Raw genomic sequence first — 19,357 nt, forward strand, 5'->3', positions numbered from 1 at the left:
GTAACTACGTTTTTGTCAGTCAGCCTTGTAACCTTTTGGAGTGGCTTCCAGTTTCACCATTGCCTAGTGCCCACCTTAATCCTTTCATGTTGTGCTGTGGATCTGGTGTTCTGATCAGCTTGCTGGATGCCCTGCTGCCAGGCACTGAATGAGTTCTCAGGTGGTTCCTCGTTCTGATGGCTGTGGAATGGGAGAGTGCAGGAAACCTGGAGTTGAACTGCACAGCTGGTCTCTGCTGTCTCCTCTTCAGGTTTCTTGACTTTGCAAGGAGGCTGAAGAGGTTGGAAAATCCCCTTGTTTGGTCTCTGCTCCTGTAGCTCGGTACTGGGCTGGGCAGGCCTATGAATCCATGCAGATTGGAGCCACAAGTGCCTTGGCAGGATTCTGGCTGGTTTCCTCCTTTCCGGTAGAACCTGGTCTCTCCAGCTTCTCTGCTGTGGCAGATAATAACTTGTACACCTTCACTTTTTGTAAGAAGAGTGTATTTTTCTGTGGTTTTGTTTAAATCCCTCCCTTGGCTGGTTTGCCATGACTCCTATGCTCCCATCTTACCCAGAAGTAACCATAGGGTTTAAGTGACTTCAGTTAGTTAGTAAAAGAATGAAGAATAAAATCCTTTTAGCTGCTTTTATAAAGAGTGCTTAAAAAAATATTCCAGAACCCTTGTTGTAAGTGTCCAAGAAGATGCTATTTAGCCAACAAAATAAAGGCTTACTCTAATGGAAAGCATAAAACTTTTAAACTTTTGTGTGTATGCCATTTAGTATGCATTACTAAAAGCATGATAATACCTAAGAAATATATTGTTGGAAACAGAATTAGGCATTTTGTAAACATTACTAAAAGCAAAATCATTCCAACAAAATTTGAATTTTGGATTGTAAAAAGTCAAATCAACTTTATTTCTTGAAACCTATCTTATTCAGAAATAATGACTTTTGATCCAGACATTTGGCTTAACATTTTAAATCTAGAAATATATATTATTTCCTTCATATTTCTAAGACCAGTTCTCTGGGTAGAAGGGAGTGGATTTCTCCAAGGCAATCAAAGCAAGATAACATCTTGGCATCTCTGCTTTAAAACATTTTTATTTATTTCATTCATTCACTTATTTATTTTAAGCAAAGAGAGATAGAGAAAAGACAGAATGGGCACACCATGGCCTCCAGCTGCTGTAAACAAACTCCAGATGCATGTGCCTGACCTTGTGCATCTGGCTTAAGTGAGTGCTGGGAAATCGCACCCTGATTGTTAGGTTCTGCAGGCAAGTGCCTTAACTGCTGAGCCATCTCTCCAGCTGTAAAACATTTGTTTTTAATGGTTAGTATGTAGAACTCTGTAGGCAAATATATTATCAAGTATGTTAAGTACTCAAGGAAGTAGAAAGCAGCAATGAGTCATTACCTCAATTTTTGGATTTCAGGTCTAAAAGAAACATTCCTTTCTTCAATTCCCTAAATGGCAGCAACTGTGCTAAGGCAAAGGCTTGGATCCTGAGAGCCAATCTAAGCAATAAGGACTTTTTGTATAATTTGAATTACGGCAAGAACTTACCAAATAAAATCTTGATTAAGATTGTTTAATTTAATAAATTAAATTTAATTTAATAAAGTGATGCACGCCTTTAATCCCAGCACTTAGGAGGCAGAGGTAGGAGGATTGCCATGAGTTCAAGGCCTCCCTGAGACTTCATATTGAATTCCAGATCAGCCTGGACTAAAATGAAACCCTATCTTGAAAAATCAAAAAAAAAAAAAAAGATTGTTTAATTATATATAAATTTTGTTTAAAATTTTAGTTATGCTATTTTTAAGAGGAGTTTGGATTGATATCACAGTCTTTATCTGACCATTTACATGTAAGTAAATTTGACATTATATAAGCATTATAAAAATATAAGCACATAGACCACACATAGATAGACTAAATAAAAACCAAAAATTTTGTAGCTTTTACTTAGATCTATCGTTGCTGATATCTATTTTAGATTATCAGTGTTGTTATTTTTTGTTGTTGTTGTTTTGTTTTGTTTTTCAAGGTAGGGTTTCACTCTAGCCCAGGCTGACCTGGAATTCACTATGGAGTCTCAGGGTGGCCTCGAACTCATAACAATCCTCCTACCTCTGCCTCCCAAGTGCTGGGATTAAAGGCGTGTGCCACCACACCCGGCTCAGTGTTGCTATTTTTTAATCTTTAATTTTAAACCTATACCTTAAAAAGAGAAAACTTAATAAAATAAGCAGAATTTTTAAATCTTAAAAACAAGTAGGTCTACCCAGATTCTGAATAGCATTATTTTCTGGAATTGCATTTTCTGTGATCTCCACTATGAAAAAGAAATGTAAAGATTCCCAACAAGCACATAAAATGAAGGATTTTATATTTGGCCCTTGTATATTACAATCTACATGAAGGACATTTAGTATATATTATTTAGAGGTATTTTGATGTCTTATTTCCTATGAGCATTGTAAAACAATTAAAGAGAATTGCAAAATTTGTTTGGAAGGCAATTATTAAAATTATGCATCCAGTGAAAACCTTTATAGCCTAAAATTTAGATTCCAGTGAATATTTTATCATCCAAACAAGTAGCACTTAAGGCTTTATTAACATTTGGTAAATCTAAAGATAACATTTTACAGATTTTTAAGAAACTAAAAGTACTTACGTTCAAGAATATATATTTATAAAGCCTTTTAGTAGACCATCACATTCATACATACTCACACTTTAACTTGTATACAAAAAGTACACTAAAAGCAAAAGTTAGATTCTGCACAATTCATCTTTAGTTCTGATATAATCTCTCAAATTTTCTTAATTTTACTTATTTTGAATATCTCCTTTTAACTTATAGGTTCTAGAACTGTTACTGATTAGTTTGTAAATTACCAATTTAATCATTTCCTAGATATTTAAAATTTTTAATTAATGCAGATTGTCCATTATGATTTTCTTTTTAAAACAAAAAAATATTATTGCCTAGGACTTTAACGTAGGCTTCATGAAAAGTATACCTAAGAGTAAACTGAATAACATACTTATTACAAGATTAAGTGATACATCAGGAACATACAATTTTAAAGACTATTCTAAAAATAATGTTATATACATTGGCAATAGCATTCTTATATGGTAGGTTAAAATGATAAATCCTGGAGTAACTATGTACAGTGAAAGGGTTATGATTTATCATATTACCAAGCAAAATACATTAAGGGAGGATACTTAAGGAGGGGATCAGTAGGCAGGAAATAATTTTTATTTTAGATTCACATCTTTTTAACTCAGGACTCATAGCTGCTGATTTAAAATTAAAATTTAAGTGATAAATGTAGTTAGCAATAGATATCAAGTTTGATATAGAGACAAATATCAATAATTTGGTACTTACACGTGAAGAATTCAGTGTGCTAAACACACTGAATTTGTCCAAAAACTTAAAAGGTTTTATAAAGAACAATTGTCAAATTTTTCTTATGAGTTAAAGTAAAGCTATTATTTGCTCTTAGTTGATTATTATGACAGTTGCCTTTTAACAAGTATATACTTATGCTGGTAATTATAAACCAATATTAAATATAGTTCATTTTAATAGCTACCCAAAGCTAACCTGCTTCAGCTAATGAAATGATTTCTTTGAAGTTACTGTATATATACAGAGCATAACAATATAATGCTACATTATTGGTTTGTAATGTGAATGAAGTTTTGTTTTTAATTTTTGGTTTTCACTTCAACACTGAATTGTAGCTTATCTTCCTTTGTTAGGCTTAGTGAGCTATTTTTCTTTAGGCTACTTTATAAATAATTTTCTCTCTTTCTATCTTTCTTTCTTTATTTCTTCCTCTCCTTCTTTATTTTTGATTGATGTATTTAAAGAGAGAGAATGGGTATGCCAGGGCCTCTAGCCACTGCAAGCAAACTCCAGATGAGGAATTGAACCGAGGTCCTATGGCTTCACAGGCAAACACCTTAACCACTAAGCCATCTCTCCAGCCCCAGAGCTATTTTGATCTCTTACTTGATAGAAGAATTATAATTGTATGAATGCTAGGTTTTGTTTGTGTGTTTTGTTTCAGAAAGCTCTGTAGTATGAAGGGCCAAACATAGGCTTTGAGTTTAGAAGTCATCTCCATTCTTGGCTTTCTCAATTACTAGTTACTTGATATTAGAAAAAAATTAACTAAGGTGTCTGAGTCTTAGTTTAGTCATCTATAAAACAAGAGCAGTAATACTAACCTCCTAGAATAAAATGATTGGGATGTTCTGTGGCACCGAGGTTCCTGTTGTCAGTGGCCATTTGTAACACACAACATGGCAATCTGGTTTTATAAATCCTGTTGTGAGTTCTGATTTCTTCTTCTGAATATATTTTTGCTGTAAATTGACCGTCTTATCTAAGAGATAATACAAGATAAGTGCTTAGTTGTAATTTTTTTCTTCATGTGCCACTTATTAAAGGTATGAAAGGGTTGACTTTCTATGCCCTCTCATGTGCAGAAACTTAATGAGAGCAGTAGCTCCTCAGAAGGCAGCACTGTGGACATCGGGGCACCAGCAGAAGAGCAGCCTGTGGCAGAACCCGAAGAAACCCTTGAACCTGAAGCCTGTTTTACTGAAGGTAAAGATGATGTCGTGTGTGTTAATCTTCCCTCTGTGGAGTAAGGGCTCCTAAGCTGTTGGCCACTCAAAGCCAGTTGCTTAAATAGAATACAGCTTGTCAGTTACCTTTAGCATGTCGGTAGACACCAAACACTTAAAATCCAGTATTGTACTTCAGTTATCTTTTCCTATCATGTGGCAAGGATGTTGTGCATAAAAAAAAAAATCACTTTGATGTCACCAAAACTCATAATAAACATATTTTTGAAATAATGATTTATATTGATAGTAATACTTGAAGAAGAAAAAATGTAAATGTCATTAGCCAAGGAGCCACTGAAAGACACTGAGTGATCTTCATAACCACACTGGTAATAAATATGCACTAGTTCTGCTAAGCTTAAAGAGTAGTTCCCACAAGTTAGGGATAGGAATAGCTGATAAAAGATGAAATGGACTTGACAAGGGCATGATGGGTGAAACAGAGCTATTTGATCTGCTCCTGTTTCAACCTTCTGCTTGTAGGCTGTGTGCAAAGATTCAAGTGCTGCCAGATCAGCGTGGAAGAAGGAAGAGGAAAGCAGTGGTGGAACCTGAGGAGAACGTGTTTCCGCATAGTTGAGCATAACTGGTTTGAGACCTTCATTGTCTTCATGATTCTCCTTAGTAGTGGTGCTCTGGTGAGTGACTGGAACCAAAGTGCCGCAAAGTTGGTTCTTATGATCTCCTCCAGACCAATCGCTTACTAATTCTTTAAATTTCATTGCCTTAGTTTCTAGTGTAATTTTTTAAGTACTATACCTTTCATCTTCTTTTTTTTCTAAACTTTTTGAAAATTTTCATCTTCTTAAGTACAGACATGTATAACTATGAATTTCTGAATTTAATTTTAATAGGTTAGTATTTATAAATGTTCATTTATTATTAAGTATATGAGAAGACTGCCCCCTGGCTTACTAATTACATAGTACTTGAATATTATAGTCATCCTAGTGGTTCTGATGAAGTTTGCTTCTGAATGGTATTGTCATCTCTCTATAGGTACTCAGTAAGTCTTTAGGAACTACTTCTCTTTTCCAATCTGAGTTCACCAGTTTTGGGCTTCTCAGGAAATAGTGAATGTTATTAACAGTAAACAGTGGGCAGCTTGCCAGAGTGATTCATTAAGGATTGGCTTCTGCTTATGTGAAAGGGTTCATTTCATCAGACTTAATTTACATTTATGTGAAAACCATTTACAAAAATATAAATATGTTGAGAGCATTTTGGAAATACAGACATAAGAATGCATTTATGCCATGATATAGATGATGGATGGATGAATATATAGATAGAGAGAGTGAGATGATAATTTTCATACATACATACATACATAGAGCTTGCTTGATTAACACACAGTTGCTTACAAGTTTCATTTTATTTATTTATTTGAGAGAGAGAACTTGGCAGGGACCGAGGGGGTGGGGAATGATGGGTGTTCAGGGAACTCCAACCACTGCAAACAAACTGCAGACACATGTGCCCCCTTGTATATCTGGCTTAAATGGGTCCTGGGTCCTTTGGCTTTGCAGGCAAGCACCTTAACCACTAAACCATCTATCCATCCCTGCTTACAAGTTTATCTCAAATTTATAATTTTAACCTAGGCACATATTTTCCTAAAGAGTTCTGTGATAAAATAAATTCCTTCTACAAACTGTTTAGATGAGAACTGTTTATTCAGCATTGAAAGAAATGTCACTTAGATCATGTCAAGAAAAAGTATTTATTAGATCAATCCATAGGATCTAAATGAAAGTAATATCACTTTACTGTTATTACAATGCTATATCTCTGTTGAGAAATATAATTATCAACAAAAATGAATAAACAAAAATGAAACACACAACCACTATAAACAAAAATGAAACCGGTAACTAAACCAAAATGAAGCAGATAACCAGATATCCAACACTATGTTAATCAATCACAATTTATGTTTATAAAAACATAAGATTTGGGGCTGGGGGGTTAGCTTGTCAACAAAGAACTTGCTACACAAACATGAAGACCTGAGTTCAATTCCCCGCCCCCACATAAATGCTGGCCTTCGTGGTGCATGTCTGTAATCACAGTGCTGAGGAAGTAAAGACAAGCAAATCCCTCGGGGTTACTCACCAGCCAGTGTAGCCTATTCAGTAAACTCCAGGACGATGAGAAACCCTTTATCCAAAAAAGGTAGACAGCATACCTAAAAATAGCACCTTATATGTTGGGGCATACACATGTGTATGCATGCACACATGTACACGCACCTGTACACATGTCATCCACATGCACATGTGCTTATACATCACACAAACATACAAAAAATGAACTGTAAGCTTTCTTTTTTTACTTCTTTGGTTTCTTTTGTTAAAAACAAAAGCCAACAGAAGTAAGCAAAAGAAATGAGATTTTTTTTCTCATGCTGCCAAAAACCAAACACAGGGCCTCACATATATTAAACAATGAGCTATACTCATTGCCCAAGAAACAAGAGAAATAAAACAAAATGAATATATAACTTGTATTTGGAGAAGCTGCATTCTAATATGATGTCAAGAACTATTTCCTGGAAAAAAAAAATTCATGAAACCATACTGTCTTCTGATTTTTTTAATATATATTTTTTAAATGTTTTATTTATTTGAGAGCGACAGACACAGAGAGAAAGACAGATAGAGGGAGAGAGAGAGAATGGGCACGCCAGGGCTTCCAGCCTCTGCAAACCGAACTCCAAACGCATGCGCCCCCTTGTGCATCTGGCTAACGTGGGACCTGGGGAATCGAGCCTCAAACCGGGGTCCTTAGGCTTCACAGGCAAGCGCTTAACCGCTAAGCCATCTCTCCATCTCTGTCTTCTGATTTTTTAAATATATATTTATTTATTTGAGAGAGAGAGAAAGGAACAGGTAGAGAAAGACAGAATGTGCACACCAGTGCCTCTAGTCCTGCAAATGAACTCCAGACACATGTACTACCTTGTACATCAGACTTATGTGAGCCCTAGGGAATTAAACCTGGGTCCTTTGGCTTTGTAGGCAAGTGCCTTAACCACTAAGCCATCTGTCTTGTCCCCATATTCTGATTTTCATTACAATGGGAGGTATAACTTTTCTCCTGGTTCAAAAGACCTTTGAAAATAATAGAGCACTAATAACTCCTCTGCCTGTGTGCACCTGACACAAGGAAATGAAATATAGACATATGGTCAGAAAAATGGTACCTTATAAAATGTAGTAATATGTGAAAGCTAAAATTTGTAACTTCCTCTTCATAGGCTTTTGAAGACATATATATTGATCAGCGAAAGACAATTAAAACTATGCTGGAATATGCTGACAAGGTTTTTACTTACATTTTCATTCTGGAAATGCTTCTGAAATGGGTGGCATATGGCTATCAGACATACTTCACCAATGCCTGGTGCTGGCTGGACTTCTTAATTGTTGATGTATGTATCTTCCATGTTTTGTCTTCTGTTTAAGGTAGTTTTACCTGATTATGTTCTAACTGTACAAAAGTGAAACTGACATTGTGTTGTGATGACAGAATATGCTGCTTACTTCTAAACCTACTTACCATCTGATAGAGTAGTATTTGCAAATCATGAACTAATTTAGTAATGGTTAAAGGGGGTCTTGGCTAGTTGAGCTCTAGCAGAAAAAAATAATAATTGAAAAACACCATATTGGAAGTGTAAGGGAAATGAACTATGAATCTTCAAGAGCAAGGTGTGTAAATTGCTCATGATGTAGATCAGAAAGAAGCCATCTTGCATCTCTCCCTCCACTCACTAAATATTGTATGCCAATTAGTTACTTGCAAAATGTCTGCAAAATGGTGGTATTGTACAATATCAGAGATAATAAATAATGAAGATAGTGAGCATTGTAATTTAAATTTATTCACATAAAGAATTTAAAGCACAGGTTATAACCCCATCATAAGGCATAAGATATGCAGAATGTTGGGAAAGACATGTCTGTTTTAAGTTATGGGAGAGAGTTTTCCTAGAAATAGACTGATTTTTGGCAGGCCCATGATATACCAAAGAAACTTTTGTAAAATTTGAATATCCAATGGATAAAATTTCATTTATCTTAAAACTAATTACTAACTTCACTATGTGTCAAAGTTAAATCTCATGTTTCATGTTATCAACTAAGCATTTTTTTTTTTTCGAGGTAGGGTCTCACTCTGGTCCAGGCTGACCTGGAATTAACTCTGTAGTCTCAGGGTGGACTTGAACTCACGGCGATCCTCCTACCTCTGCCTCCCGAGTGCTGGGATTAAAGGCGTGCGCCACCACGCCCGGCTTCAACTAACCATTTTTTAGCAATACAAAACCTTGTCTGAAATATCATAATTAGGCAATGTTTCCCCACCAAAGGATTATACTCTAGAGGAGCTGTGACAGTTTCTTGCAGGAGGTGTTTGTAGACCTGAGGCATTTGTCTGCATAGCTCCTGGACTCCAAATGAACTCAAGACCAGACCTACTGGAAAAGCATAGCATGTGAGGTTTAAATGACTGAACTAAGGGAAACATAACAAGAATGATTTCTTTATCATATAAAACACTGGAAAAATACAAACATTAGGAGATAGACTCAGATTTTTATAACTAATTTTTCATACTACATTTAAAATTTACCTTTTTAGCCCTGTAAAAATTTCTGAATTTACCTTTTTGCTATTTTGCTTATTGTATTTCTAAGCTTTTCAGTGTAGGGGTGATGATTATTTCCTATTTTTTATTACTACAAGTTATTTCAAAAGTCATTTCTGAAATATTTTATGAAAGCAATTTTAAAGTTATATAGTTACATGATAGTACTTTTATTTTTAATGTATTGTTTTAATTATTTCATGAAGATAAGTGTCAAAAATTATAGACATCTCAAATATTGGACAAGTACATTAAATATGAGGCAATTTAGTCTGCTTAAAAACTTTAAAAAGTTGTTTCCAGTGTATGTGAAACAGTCCAGTACTGGCATCTTTCAAACCAAAGAAACTGTAATCCTGTAACCCTGCAATTTCTTGAGGTGGAGAACTAGATACCTAAAGTTTTACAATTAGTCTTTCTTATTCATATGAAATAAATACTTATTTGTTTGATATTCACTTGTTGGTCAGTTGTGGCCATGTATTGTGGCAGAGGCTATAAATTACTATGGCAAATGTTGAGGATATTTTATTATAGAATGACTTTTTTTTTGTTTTTGTTTTTTTGTTTTCTGAAGTAGGGTCTCACTACAGCTCAGGCTGACCTGGAAGTCACTATGGAGTCTTAGGGTGGCCTCAAACTCTCAGCAATCCTCCTACCTCTGCCTCCTGAGTGCTGGAATTAAAGACATGTGCCATCATGCCCAGCTCTAAAATGACTTTTTCACTTATTTATAGAGAAATAAATCCTAAGCAAGTGAAAACAGAAGATATCAGCCAAACCAAAAATGGCATTTCCCTCCACTTGGAATTATTCCTTTATCATAACTTTGGTGTTAGGGATTTAACCAAGGCCTTTACACATGCTACGCACATACCCTACAGTAATTAAACTAATAATAGATTATATAACATGTAAGATGTTTGTTAAGCTTTCAAATTAATGTCTGACTCACTGAATTAAATCGAAAGGTTGAATTGAACAGAAAAATGTCCAACCATTCATCTTTGAATCATTGTGAATAAAAATTATATTTGCTGAATTACATATTAACTGCAAATTGAATGACAACAATTCTAATTAGGTGTTGCTTATGTTTATGCAGGTTTCTTTGGTCAGTTTAACAGCAAATGCTTTGGGTTACTCAGAACTTGGGGCCATCAAGTCCTTGAGGACACTAAGAGCTCTGAGGCCTCTGAGAGCCTTGTCACGATTTGAAGGGATGAGGGTAAGGAAATGAACGACCCCAAGTATTGTACATAGCCAAAATTAAACTCAGCTGAATTTAATGAAAGAAAAACATTTGCATGCAAAAAGAATGGCAAATCCTTGCAAAATTGCTACTTTGTCCTTTTCTCTGTTGCATATTTACATCTTGGTGATATGCAAGAGAATATAGGCCTCTCTGGAAAATGATATGATATCATTTATCTGCTTTGCTAATTAAAATGATTATATTTCCTAACCTGTATTGGGAGTTTCCTTGTAACCCTATATACAAAAAAAAAAAAAAAAAGCAGATACAGTATTAAAGTACCATATGTAGAGATATAATAAGCTCTAAAGTAGGTTCTGTGTCAGGTAATTCAATTGTGACCCATCTGGACTTAAAGAATTTTAACGAAAAGAAAAACAAATCATAATTTGTAGAAGTATAAAGAATTTTGTCTTTATAATGCCAAAGTTTGCACTACTTGAATATATGCCAGGAGAAATGTTAAATATTGACTGAACTTACACTTTTAAAGTAATTATACCAAATATAGCTTCACTTTGTCATTATATTAATCTTAATATACACAATCATGGTCCTAATTTACATATTATGTATATCATACATTTTATACCACTAAAATAAAGCATTTATGACAAAGAAAACAGAATATATAGTTTTTGCTTCATTGTCATAGATGATTCTCAAATTAACCTACATAAATTTTATTTCTCTGAGTCAGATAAAATGTTGTAATTCTTTAGGGGCACCTTGAATCCTACTCAATGATTTGTTTTAGGCTAAAATTTTGCCATTATTGGCTTATTATTTGCTGTGATTTTCTAAAGCACGAAACATTCGTTTACATAAGAAGTATGATATAAAAATTAATTGTGTTTTAAAAAATTATTCATTTATTTGCATGCACACATGGTCGCACCAAGGCTTCCTGTCTGTACAAATGAACATCAGATGCTTCTGCCACTATTTATATCTGGCTTACATGGGCAGCTTGGGAACTGAACCCAGACCATCAGGCTTTCCAAGCAAGCACCTTTATCCTCCAATCCATCTTCCCAGTCCAATTCTCTTATTTTAAACCCCAAATTTCTTTTAAAAAATATTTTATTTAGCTGGGCGTGGTGGAGCACGCCTTTAATCCCAGCACTTGGGAGGCAGAGATAGGAGGATCGCCGTGAGTTCGAGGCACCCTGAGACACCATAGTGAATTCCAGGTCAGCCTGGGCTAGAGTGAGACCCTACCTCGAAAAACCAATATATATATATATATATATATATATATATATATATATATATATTTAAATTTATTTATTTGAAAGAGAGAGAAAGAGTCAGAGATAGAGAGACGGAGAGAATGGGCATGCCAGGGCCTCCAGCCACTGCAAACAAACTCCAGGCGGCATGTGCTCCCTTGTGCATCTGGCTTACTGTGGGTCCTGGGGAATTGAACCGAGGCCCTTTGGCTTTGCAGGCAAATGCCTTAACCACTAAGCCATCTCTCCAGCTCCACAAAATTTCTTTTATCCGAACAAAGCTGTTGAGATATGTGAGTGCAACAGAAAGCATTGCTCTCTTACTACTTAAAGTTCACTTACACTTATAGAAATCAGCAATAATGTACACTACTATTTGCATCTTGGGGATCACATAATCATATGTTCTCTTCTAAATTAAAATTTCATCATAAATGTCACTTTTTAAGATCCTATGGCTGGTTTTAAATTTTCTTAATATCTATGAAAAGTTTTTCTTTATTTAAACCAATTAAGTACAATATAATACAATTAATCTTTTATTTAACACAGAGCTACTCACATTTTCATTAAAATGTTATCAGATGGCTTAGCGGTTAAGCGCTTGCCTGTGAAGCCTAAGGACCCCGGTTTGAGGCTCGGTTCCCCAGGTCCCACGTTAGCCAGATGCACAAGGGGGCGCACGTGTCTGGAGTTCGTTTGCAGAGGCTGGAAGCCCTGGCGCACCCATTCTCTCTCTCTCCCTCTATCTGTCTTTCTCTCTGTGTCTGTAGCTCTCAAATAAATAAATAAATAAATAAATTTTAAAAAAATGTTATCAGAGATTCTCTCCAGAGGATGTAAAGGCTAAATGTGTTTTCTAATTAAAATAACATTTTTATTTGTTCCAAAATACAGTTCTCAAGTAAAACATTATTTTCATTTCACGCCACACAAAAAGCGCCTGAATTAATAGATATGTATTAAAAAGCCTCTGAAATCTGAACCATACTACACATATGAAGCTGCAATAAAAATTTCAAATTTTATTTATTAAATCCATCAGTGAAGAGGTAACATATTTCTGTATATAACACTTTATTTCCAAAACAAATTCGATCTACTTTAACTTTTTACAGAAATCATGTTAACTATAATTATTAATCTATCATCTATCTATCTATCTATCTATCCATCCATCCTAAGGCAAGGTTGGATTTTTGAAACATAAACTCTTTATAGATGCTTTCCAGATTGATGAATACAGTTCCCTGCCTCATAATGACATCGTGTATATCATGCTAAAATGGTAACTCTTCAACTACTGCTTGGCATTATAGAGTCAAAATAACCTTATTATTGGTTCTAGTTTTGTATTTCCAGTATTTTAGTTCTTTTACTTTGTAAAAATGTAATCACAGATGATGATGAGGTTGAAGCAATAATGATGATTATAATTGGGAAGTGAGATTAGAATATATTGAGAAACTCTCATTTAACTATCCTTAACAGCATAAATTGCAGTAGCTATGTCAAAGAATAAATCAAGCACTCTTTTTATTTTTGTTTTTCTGTCACTTTTTCTAAGCATGTGCTTTTATGCGACACTATTGAATAAAGCATGTTCTATAGTGCTTGATAAGAATATAGAAAGTAATAAAAGTTATCATCACGTTGCACTTTAAGTTTTGCATGTTTTATGCACATTTCTGGCTGACAGCTTTTGAACATTTATTGTATTTCAAATTTCCAGTCCAAATTTTTCAACCTGTGAAAATGAACTGAGTCAATTGATGTCGTAATAAAATAGGATAAAATAAAATTTGTATTTAAATTTGTATTTTTTAATTTCCTAATCTAAGAAATCTTAAATAACTTTTTAAAAGAACTCAAGTCTTAATTGAGAGGGAAACAGACAGATAGCATCATGTACAAAAAGTAACACCAAATGTTCTGTCATATCAGATTTCTAACTAATAACAAACTATATATTTCTATTTTATATAGGATAATCTTGCTCCAACTTGGATGGGGTGGAGCGCTGGTTCCTCCCCTGAGCCCTTTATTATGGGTACTGTATTACCCCTTTTGCTACCTTTAATCCTTGCACTGTGACTGATGTGTCGTGGGGCGAGGGTGGGCTGGGAAGGTACAACTGCACCACAGTAGGAACAATACAGTATTTACTTCCTTATCCACAAATTTTAATTGTCTTAAATTTCTTTGGACGAAAATACTACCTTTGTGAGTTTACATTCTGTGGGTTTTCGTCCCACTTGTTGACATCTTTATTAAGTTTCATCTATGTGGTTTAGTTATGTGCATACTGAGTTATCCATTGATGGGGAGATTTTTTTTGACTGGTAAGGGTGGGAGACCCTAGTAAAGGATACTTTATAAAATAACTTAACTTTTCAAGTTGATTATACTATTTGAGGCACATAGCCATTGCCTTTTACTGCATCACACTAAGTTCTGAACAGAGCCAGCCATCCACCACTTGATTGTTGAAGTGTGTGTGCATTTGTTAAGGTATAATAAGCCAGGCATCATCATATGGTCATTAATTGTGACCATTCTCATGTTTTATTGCATAAAAATTGTTAGCTGAAAATTATAGCAAGGCAAACTATATTAAGAAAGATGAATACGCACATACTTGTGTTTTAAATAGGAAAAAGTTGGTATCAATGAATTAGTTCATTTGAGTTAGACAGAATAGGATATTCACCTAGAAATAAACAAAATCATAAGTTTTGAGACTGAAGGAAAATCATACACCTATTTATTAGAATAAGTCCCAGCTAACTTTGTAGACTATTAGAAGATATCACAGTGAACACAAAAAATGTAAACAACTCTATATATTTACTAACTTTTAAAGCTTAGGAATAGTGTGCAAGAAAGCTAACTTTTATTTTTGAGGGGAAAATGAAATTTTCATCAAGTAACTGGTATGTTTTTATCTTCCAAAAATAATTGTCTTAATCAATCCCCACAGCATAAATTTGTTCGGCAGATCAAAACAAATTTACTTGTTAGACTTAAAAATATTTTCTTTTACTCTTCATATTCAAAAATGCAGGGTTTCTATTTTATCTATTCTTCTAAATGTTATTTTTATAGTTGTCCTATATGCCTTAGAAAAAAGGACTCCTTGGTTAACATTGATTTGAAAGTCAAAAAGAAATTATTCAATATGAAAATTTTCCAGTACCTAACATTAGCTGCCATGCTTAAATCATGGTTTTGTGTTGACTTCAGAGTACAAAGAACCAGAAAGAGTCAGTGAAAGATGGTTGTGTTACAATAGGGAAATTCTTTATTGTGATTCTTTGAAAGATGCTTGTGAGAAGAAATAAGTTCTACTATTCATTCATTAAGATAATGCCTTTCTTAGACATCTCCCTTAATGCAGCCTGAAACCTCAATTTGTTCTGTCCAATTTATTTAGACCATTTTTTCCCAGGATATTCTCCACAAGGGAGCCAATTACTGAAACTCCCTAGAGACTGAAAAGAGCTAACACTCGCTCTCTACTGAACCATGGGATGGATTGGGGCTCTTGGGAAAAGACAATCCTAATATGATTTTTTGCTGTGTGATTTAATGAAATCTTAACCTCAAATGGATCTTTGAATAGTAAAATCCTAGTACTCTGCCAAATGTTTTTCAAGATAAGGCTATTTTGTCTTAGTAAAATAAAATTTTTCACTGGGCCAAATGTATGTCAATTTTGAATATTTTTTCCCTGACCTGCATTCCTGCACAGTACTGTCCTTTATGATAAATTCAGCAAAGAGAACTAATTTTAGCCCCAAACCAGTTCCTGTTTCAAAGGAAATCTCTCATATTTGTTGTACACAGTAATTCTTTAGTTATTATCTTCTATATTGAAAAATCGCACAAAAACTATGCTTTTATGTAATTAACCAAAGCTTGCTTCATTTATTTTTTTATTCAGTCAGTCAGTTATTTTCCTATTTCCATACTTAAAACTCTCCATTATATTCAAGAGACTGAAGGCCTTGGCTGATTCACAAAGATAGATAGATAGATGATAGATAGATAGATAGATAGATAGATAGATAGATAGATAGATAGATAGATAGATAGATAGATAGAGATAGATAGATAGATAGAGATAGATAGATAGATAGATAGATAGATAGATAGATAGATAGATAGATAGATATAGATGTGTGTGTGTGTATATATATATATTTGAGAGCAACAGACAGAGAGAGAGAGAGAATAGGCACACCAGGGCCTCCAGCCACTGCAAATGAACTCCAGACGAGGGCACCCCCTTGTGCATCTGGCTAACATGGGTCCTGGGGAATCGAACCTTGAACCATGGTCCTTAGGCTTCACAGGCAAGTGTTTAACTGCTAAGCCATCTCTCCAGCCCTATATTTTTCATTTTATATTTTATAATGCCTATAAATCTGTCGGTAGCATACAATTCTCTCTAATGCAAAATGATAGGAGAAACATGTAAATGGATGCAACCTGTAGGACAATTCATGAGTAAGTTAGAAAGAATACTACAAACCTTTTCTAGTTGACTCTGAACTTTATTGTGTCATTTGCCAAAGGAAAGTACAGCAGTGAATTGTTTCTATAGTGCAGTCCAGCTCTGATTCTTGAATTAAAGAATCAAACACTCATCTTTTTCTAAGGAAGCTGAACTAGTAGGTGAAGATAAGTCCCATGAAAGAAGAGCTATGTGAATTAAATCACTGAGAAGAGAGTCATTTCAAAAGAGCAAATATTAAACACATGGTAACTGCCACAGAGTGAAATAAAATGTATGGCCAGGGACTTTGAAAATAGGAATACAGATTTTAGAGTGATAAATATCAAAGTGAGTAAAAAAGTTTCTAATAGCAAGCCACTAAGCAATCTTAAAGTGGGACTTGATCAAAACCAGTGCATTTCACCCATATTGAAAGAGGGAGAATCAGGCAGGAGAGAAGATGCAGAGTCACAGGGGACCCAAGAGGGAGACCCATGAAAGGACTAAAAAGTGGCCACAGTGGGAAAGTGTTTAAAGAAAAAAGATATATAGTCAGCATTTGCTTTTATGCTAATTTGTAGTATTAAGGGAAAATGCACAACTTACTATGTGCTCTGTACATACACAGCAGATGGCACTTCAATATGGACTGTAAACAGCATCCAGTGGATGGCACTTTCATTTCATGTCAATCGTACACTCAGTAATCACTGATGATACTTTCATATGGACAGTACACACAGTATTCAGTAGATGGCACTTTAACATGGATGCTAAACAAAGTATTCAGTAGATGGTACTTTCATATGGATGGTAAGGGCTGGAGAGATGGCTTACCAGTCATGGCATTTACCTACAAAGCCAAAGGACCTAGGTTCGATTCCCCAGGACCCACATAAGCTAGATGCACAAAGTGGCACATGAGTCTGGAGTTTATTTACAGTGGCTGAAGGCTCTGATGTACCTATTCTCTCTCTCTCTCTCTCTCTCTCTCTCTCTCTCCCTCCCTCCTTCTATCTCTTACAAATAAAATTAAATTAATTTAAAAATATTGAAAATAATATGGTCAGTAAACACAGTATTCAGTAGGTGGCACCCTCATATGGATGGTATTCAGTAGATGGCACTTTCATATGTATGGTACACACAGCAATCAGGAGATGACACTTTCATAGGAATGGTAAACACAGTATTCAATAGCTGGCACTTTCATATGGCAGTAAACATGGTATTCAAAATAGGAGGAAAATCAGCAACTGATTCCAGCTTTCAAATCTCACCCCCCCAAAAAATATAATTGTGTGTATACATTTAAAATGTCATATAAAAAGGAATCTATGCAGCCAACTTCATTAAGGCAGACAGTAAAATGAGATAAGATAGCTATTTGTCAATTTTGTGGACCACATAGGCCCCATCTTCTGGTTCTGCCTGAATAATTCAAATGTGTATTAATTTCATATCCATTCCCCATCTTTATCATTACTGGTTTCATTATTTCCTTTGTCCCACTTAACACACTGTTTCATTTTCCCTGAAGTTTCCCAGTTCTTTATAGACTTAAAATAGGGCTCTGAAGAATAAGTAATTGACTCTCATACCTTTTTGTCAGACAGGCAACCAGATTCCTATTTTTCTAACATCATATTGGCATCAAAAGACAAATAGAAGATGCTGTAATGCCTGTCACTTGCGTTGAATCAAATCCATAACAGGTGCGCATAGGTAGAAGTAAAGTAATCTCAGCTATTCATGTTCAAGTTGGAACATCACCTGCCTGCCCCTTGTGAGCATTTGAGGGTCTATCTTTATCTTGTCTTTTAGTTGCTCATGTTCAGCTCCAGTGAGAACTATGGAGGAGAAAGCCAGGACTACAGTGCTGCCAAATGTGAAAGTTCCCATTTTGAAGTTGTGGTCCAGAAAAAAAAAAAAGTTAAGAGGGTATAAAAATGTTTCTATCACAGAAAATTAGATAATAATTTACTGATAATTTAGCCCAGAACTTCATGTAATCACATCAGATTTGAGAAGTATGTATGGCATCCCTCCTTTTCTTCTTTTCCTAAGAAACTGATCTCTATTATGTTTCATTTAACATAAGTTTATTGGATTAAACTCAGTAAATGAAACAACTAATATGACTGGAGCTTGAAATAAACGATGTGATGATCTAATGAAATACATAATGCTAAATTGTCTTGCTTCTTATGCAAAAATTATAGTCATAGCAATGCATGAATAATTAAGGCCAAAATATATTAGGTATTTAACAATATCTTTATATTTATATATCTGAATTTTAAGTTATCTTAAAAGTATATTGGTCAGATAAATTCATGCCCAAATGCTTTAGTTATGTTCTATAATATATTGCTTTTTTAAAATGAGTTCATCTTCTGCTTAGGAGTTCCTACTTCTCTTTTTTCTATTCAACAACACATTCTGACTTCATCCAGCAGCAAATTCCTCTGATTTCGCTTTTTTTTCTTTAGCCCTTCCTTTACCTTTCTTAATCTTATGTTTTTCATTTCTTTGCACAGTGCCTACATTTGTTTTTCTAACTGTATTGTTTAAAAATAATGGATTTTTAAAGATTTCTTTTTACTTTGCTTTTAAATAACTAGAATAAAATAGTCTTGATAGAAAGAAAATAAAAACTGAAAATTACTAGGGGAATGTCTTTTTCTTTTTTATTAATTGTAAATTTTACTGTATGAGGAAATCATATGTTCTTTTGTAACCAGTAAGAATTCTGACTTTTCTTTTTCTCCATTTGTGTATTAGGTGGTGGTGAATGCCCTTTTAGGAGCAATTCCTTCAATCATGAACGTGCTTCTTGTGTGTCTTATATTCTGGCTAATTTTCAGCATCATGGGTGTAAATTTGTTTGCTGGAAAGTTCTACCATTGTATTAACACCACAACTGGTGACATGTTTGATATCAGTGAGGTGAACAACCATTCAGACTGCCTAAAGCTCATAGAGAGAAATGAGACAGCCCGGTGGAAGAACGTGAAAGTCAATTTTGACAATGTGGGGTTTGGGTACCTCTCTCTGCTGCAAGTTGTA

The 19,357-nt window shown here is 34.6% G+C and overlaps 1 protein-coding gene across 1 annotated transcript in view; it reads left to right on the forward strand.

The window, feature by feature from the left end:
* The window catches only part of LOC101607308 (sodium channel protein type 1 subunit alpha), a 150,444-nt gene that overhangs the window by 116,388 nt on the left and 14,699 nt on the right, over positions 1–19,357 (forward strand). Inside the window, exons 18-22 of the mRNA XM_045147269.1 lie at positions 4,510–4,630; positions 5,137–5,291; positions 7,913–8,086; positions 10,409–10,531; positions 19,073–19,354. Coding sequence (XP_045003204.1) covers positions 4,510–4,630; positions 5,137–5,291; positions 7,913–8,086; positions 10,409–10,531; positions 19,073–19,354 — 855 coding nt within the window. The remainder of the gene's footprint in view (positions 1–4,509; positions 4,631–5,136; positions 5,292–7,912; positions 8,087–10,408; positions 10,532–19,072; positions 19,355–19,357) is intronic.

Source organism: Jaculus jaculus, chromosome 4 (assembly GCF_020740685.1).
Source record: "Jaculus jaculus isolate mJacJac1 chromosome 4, mJacJac1.mat.Y.cur, whole genome shotgun sequence".
NCBI lineage: Eukaryota > Metazoa > Chordata > Mammalia > Rodentia > Dipodidae > Jaculus > Jaculus jaculus.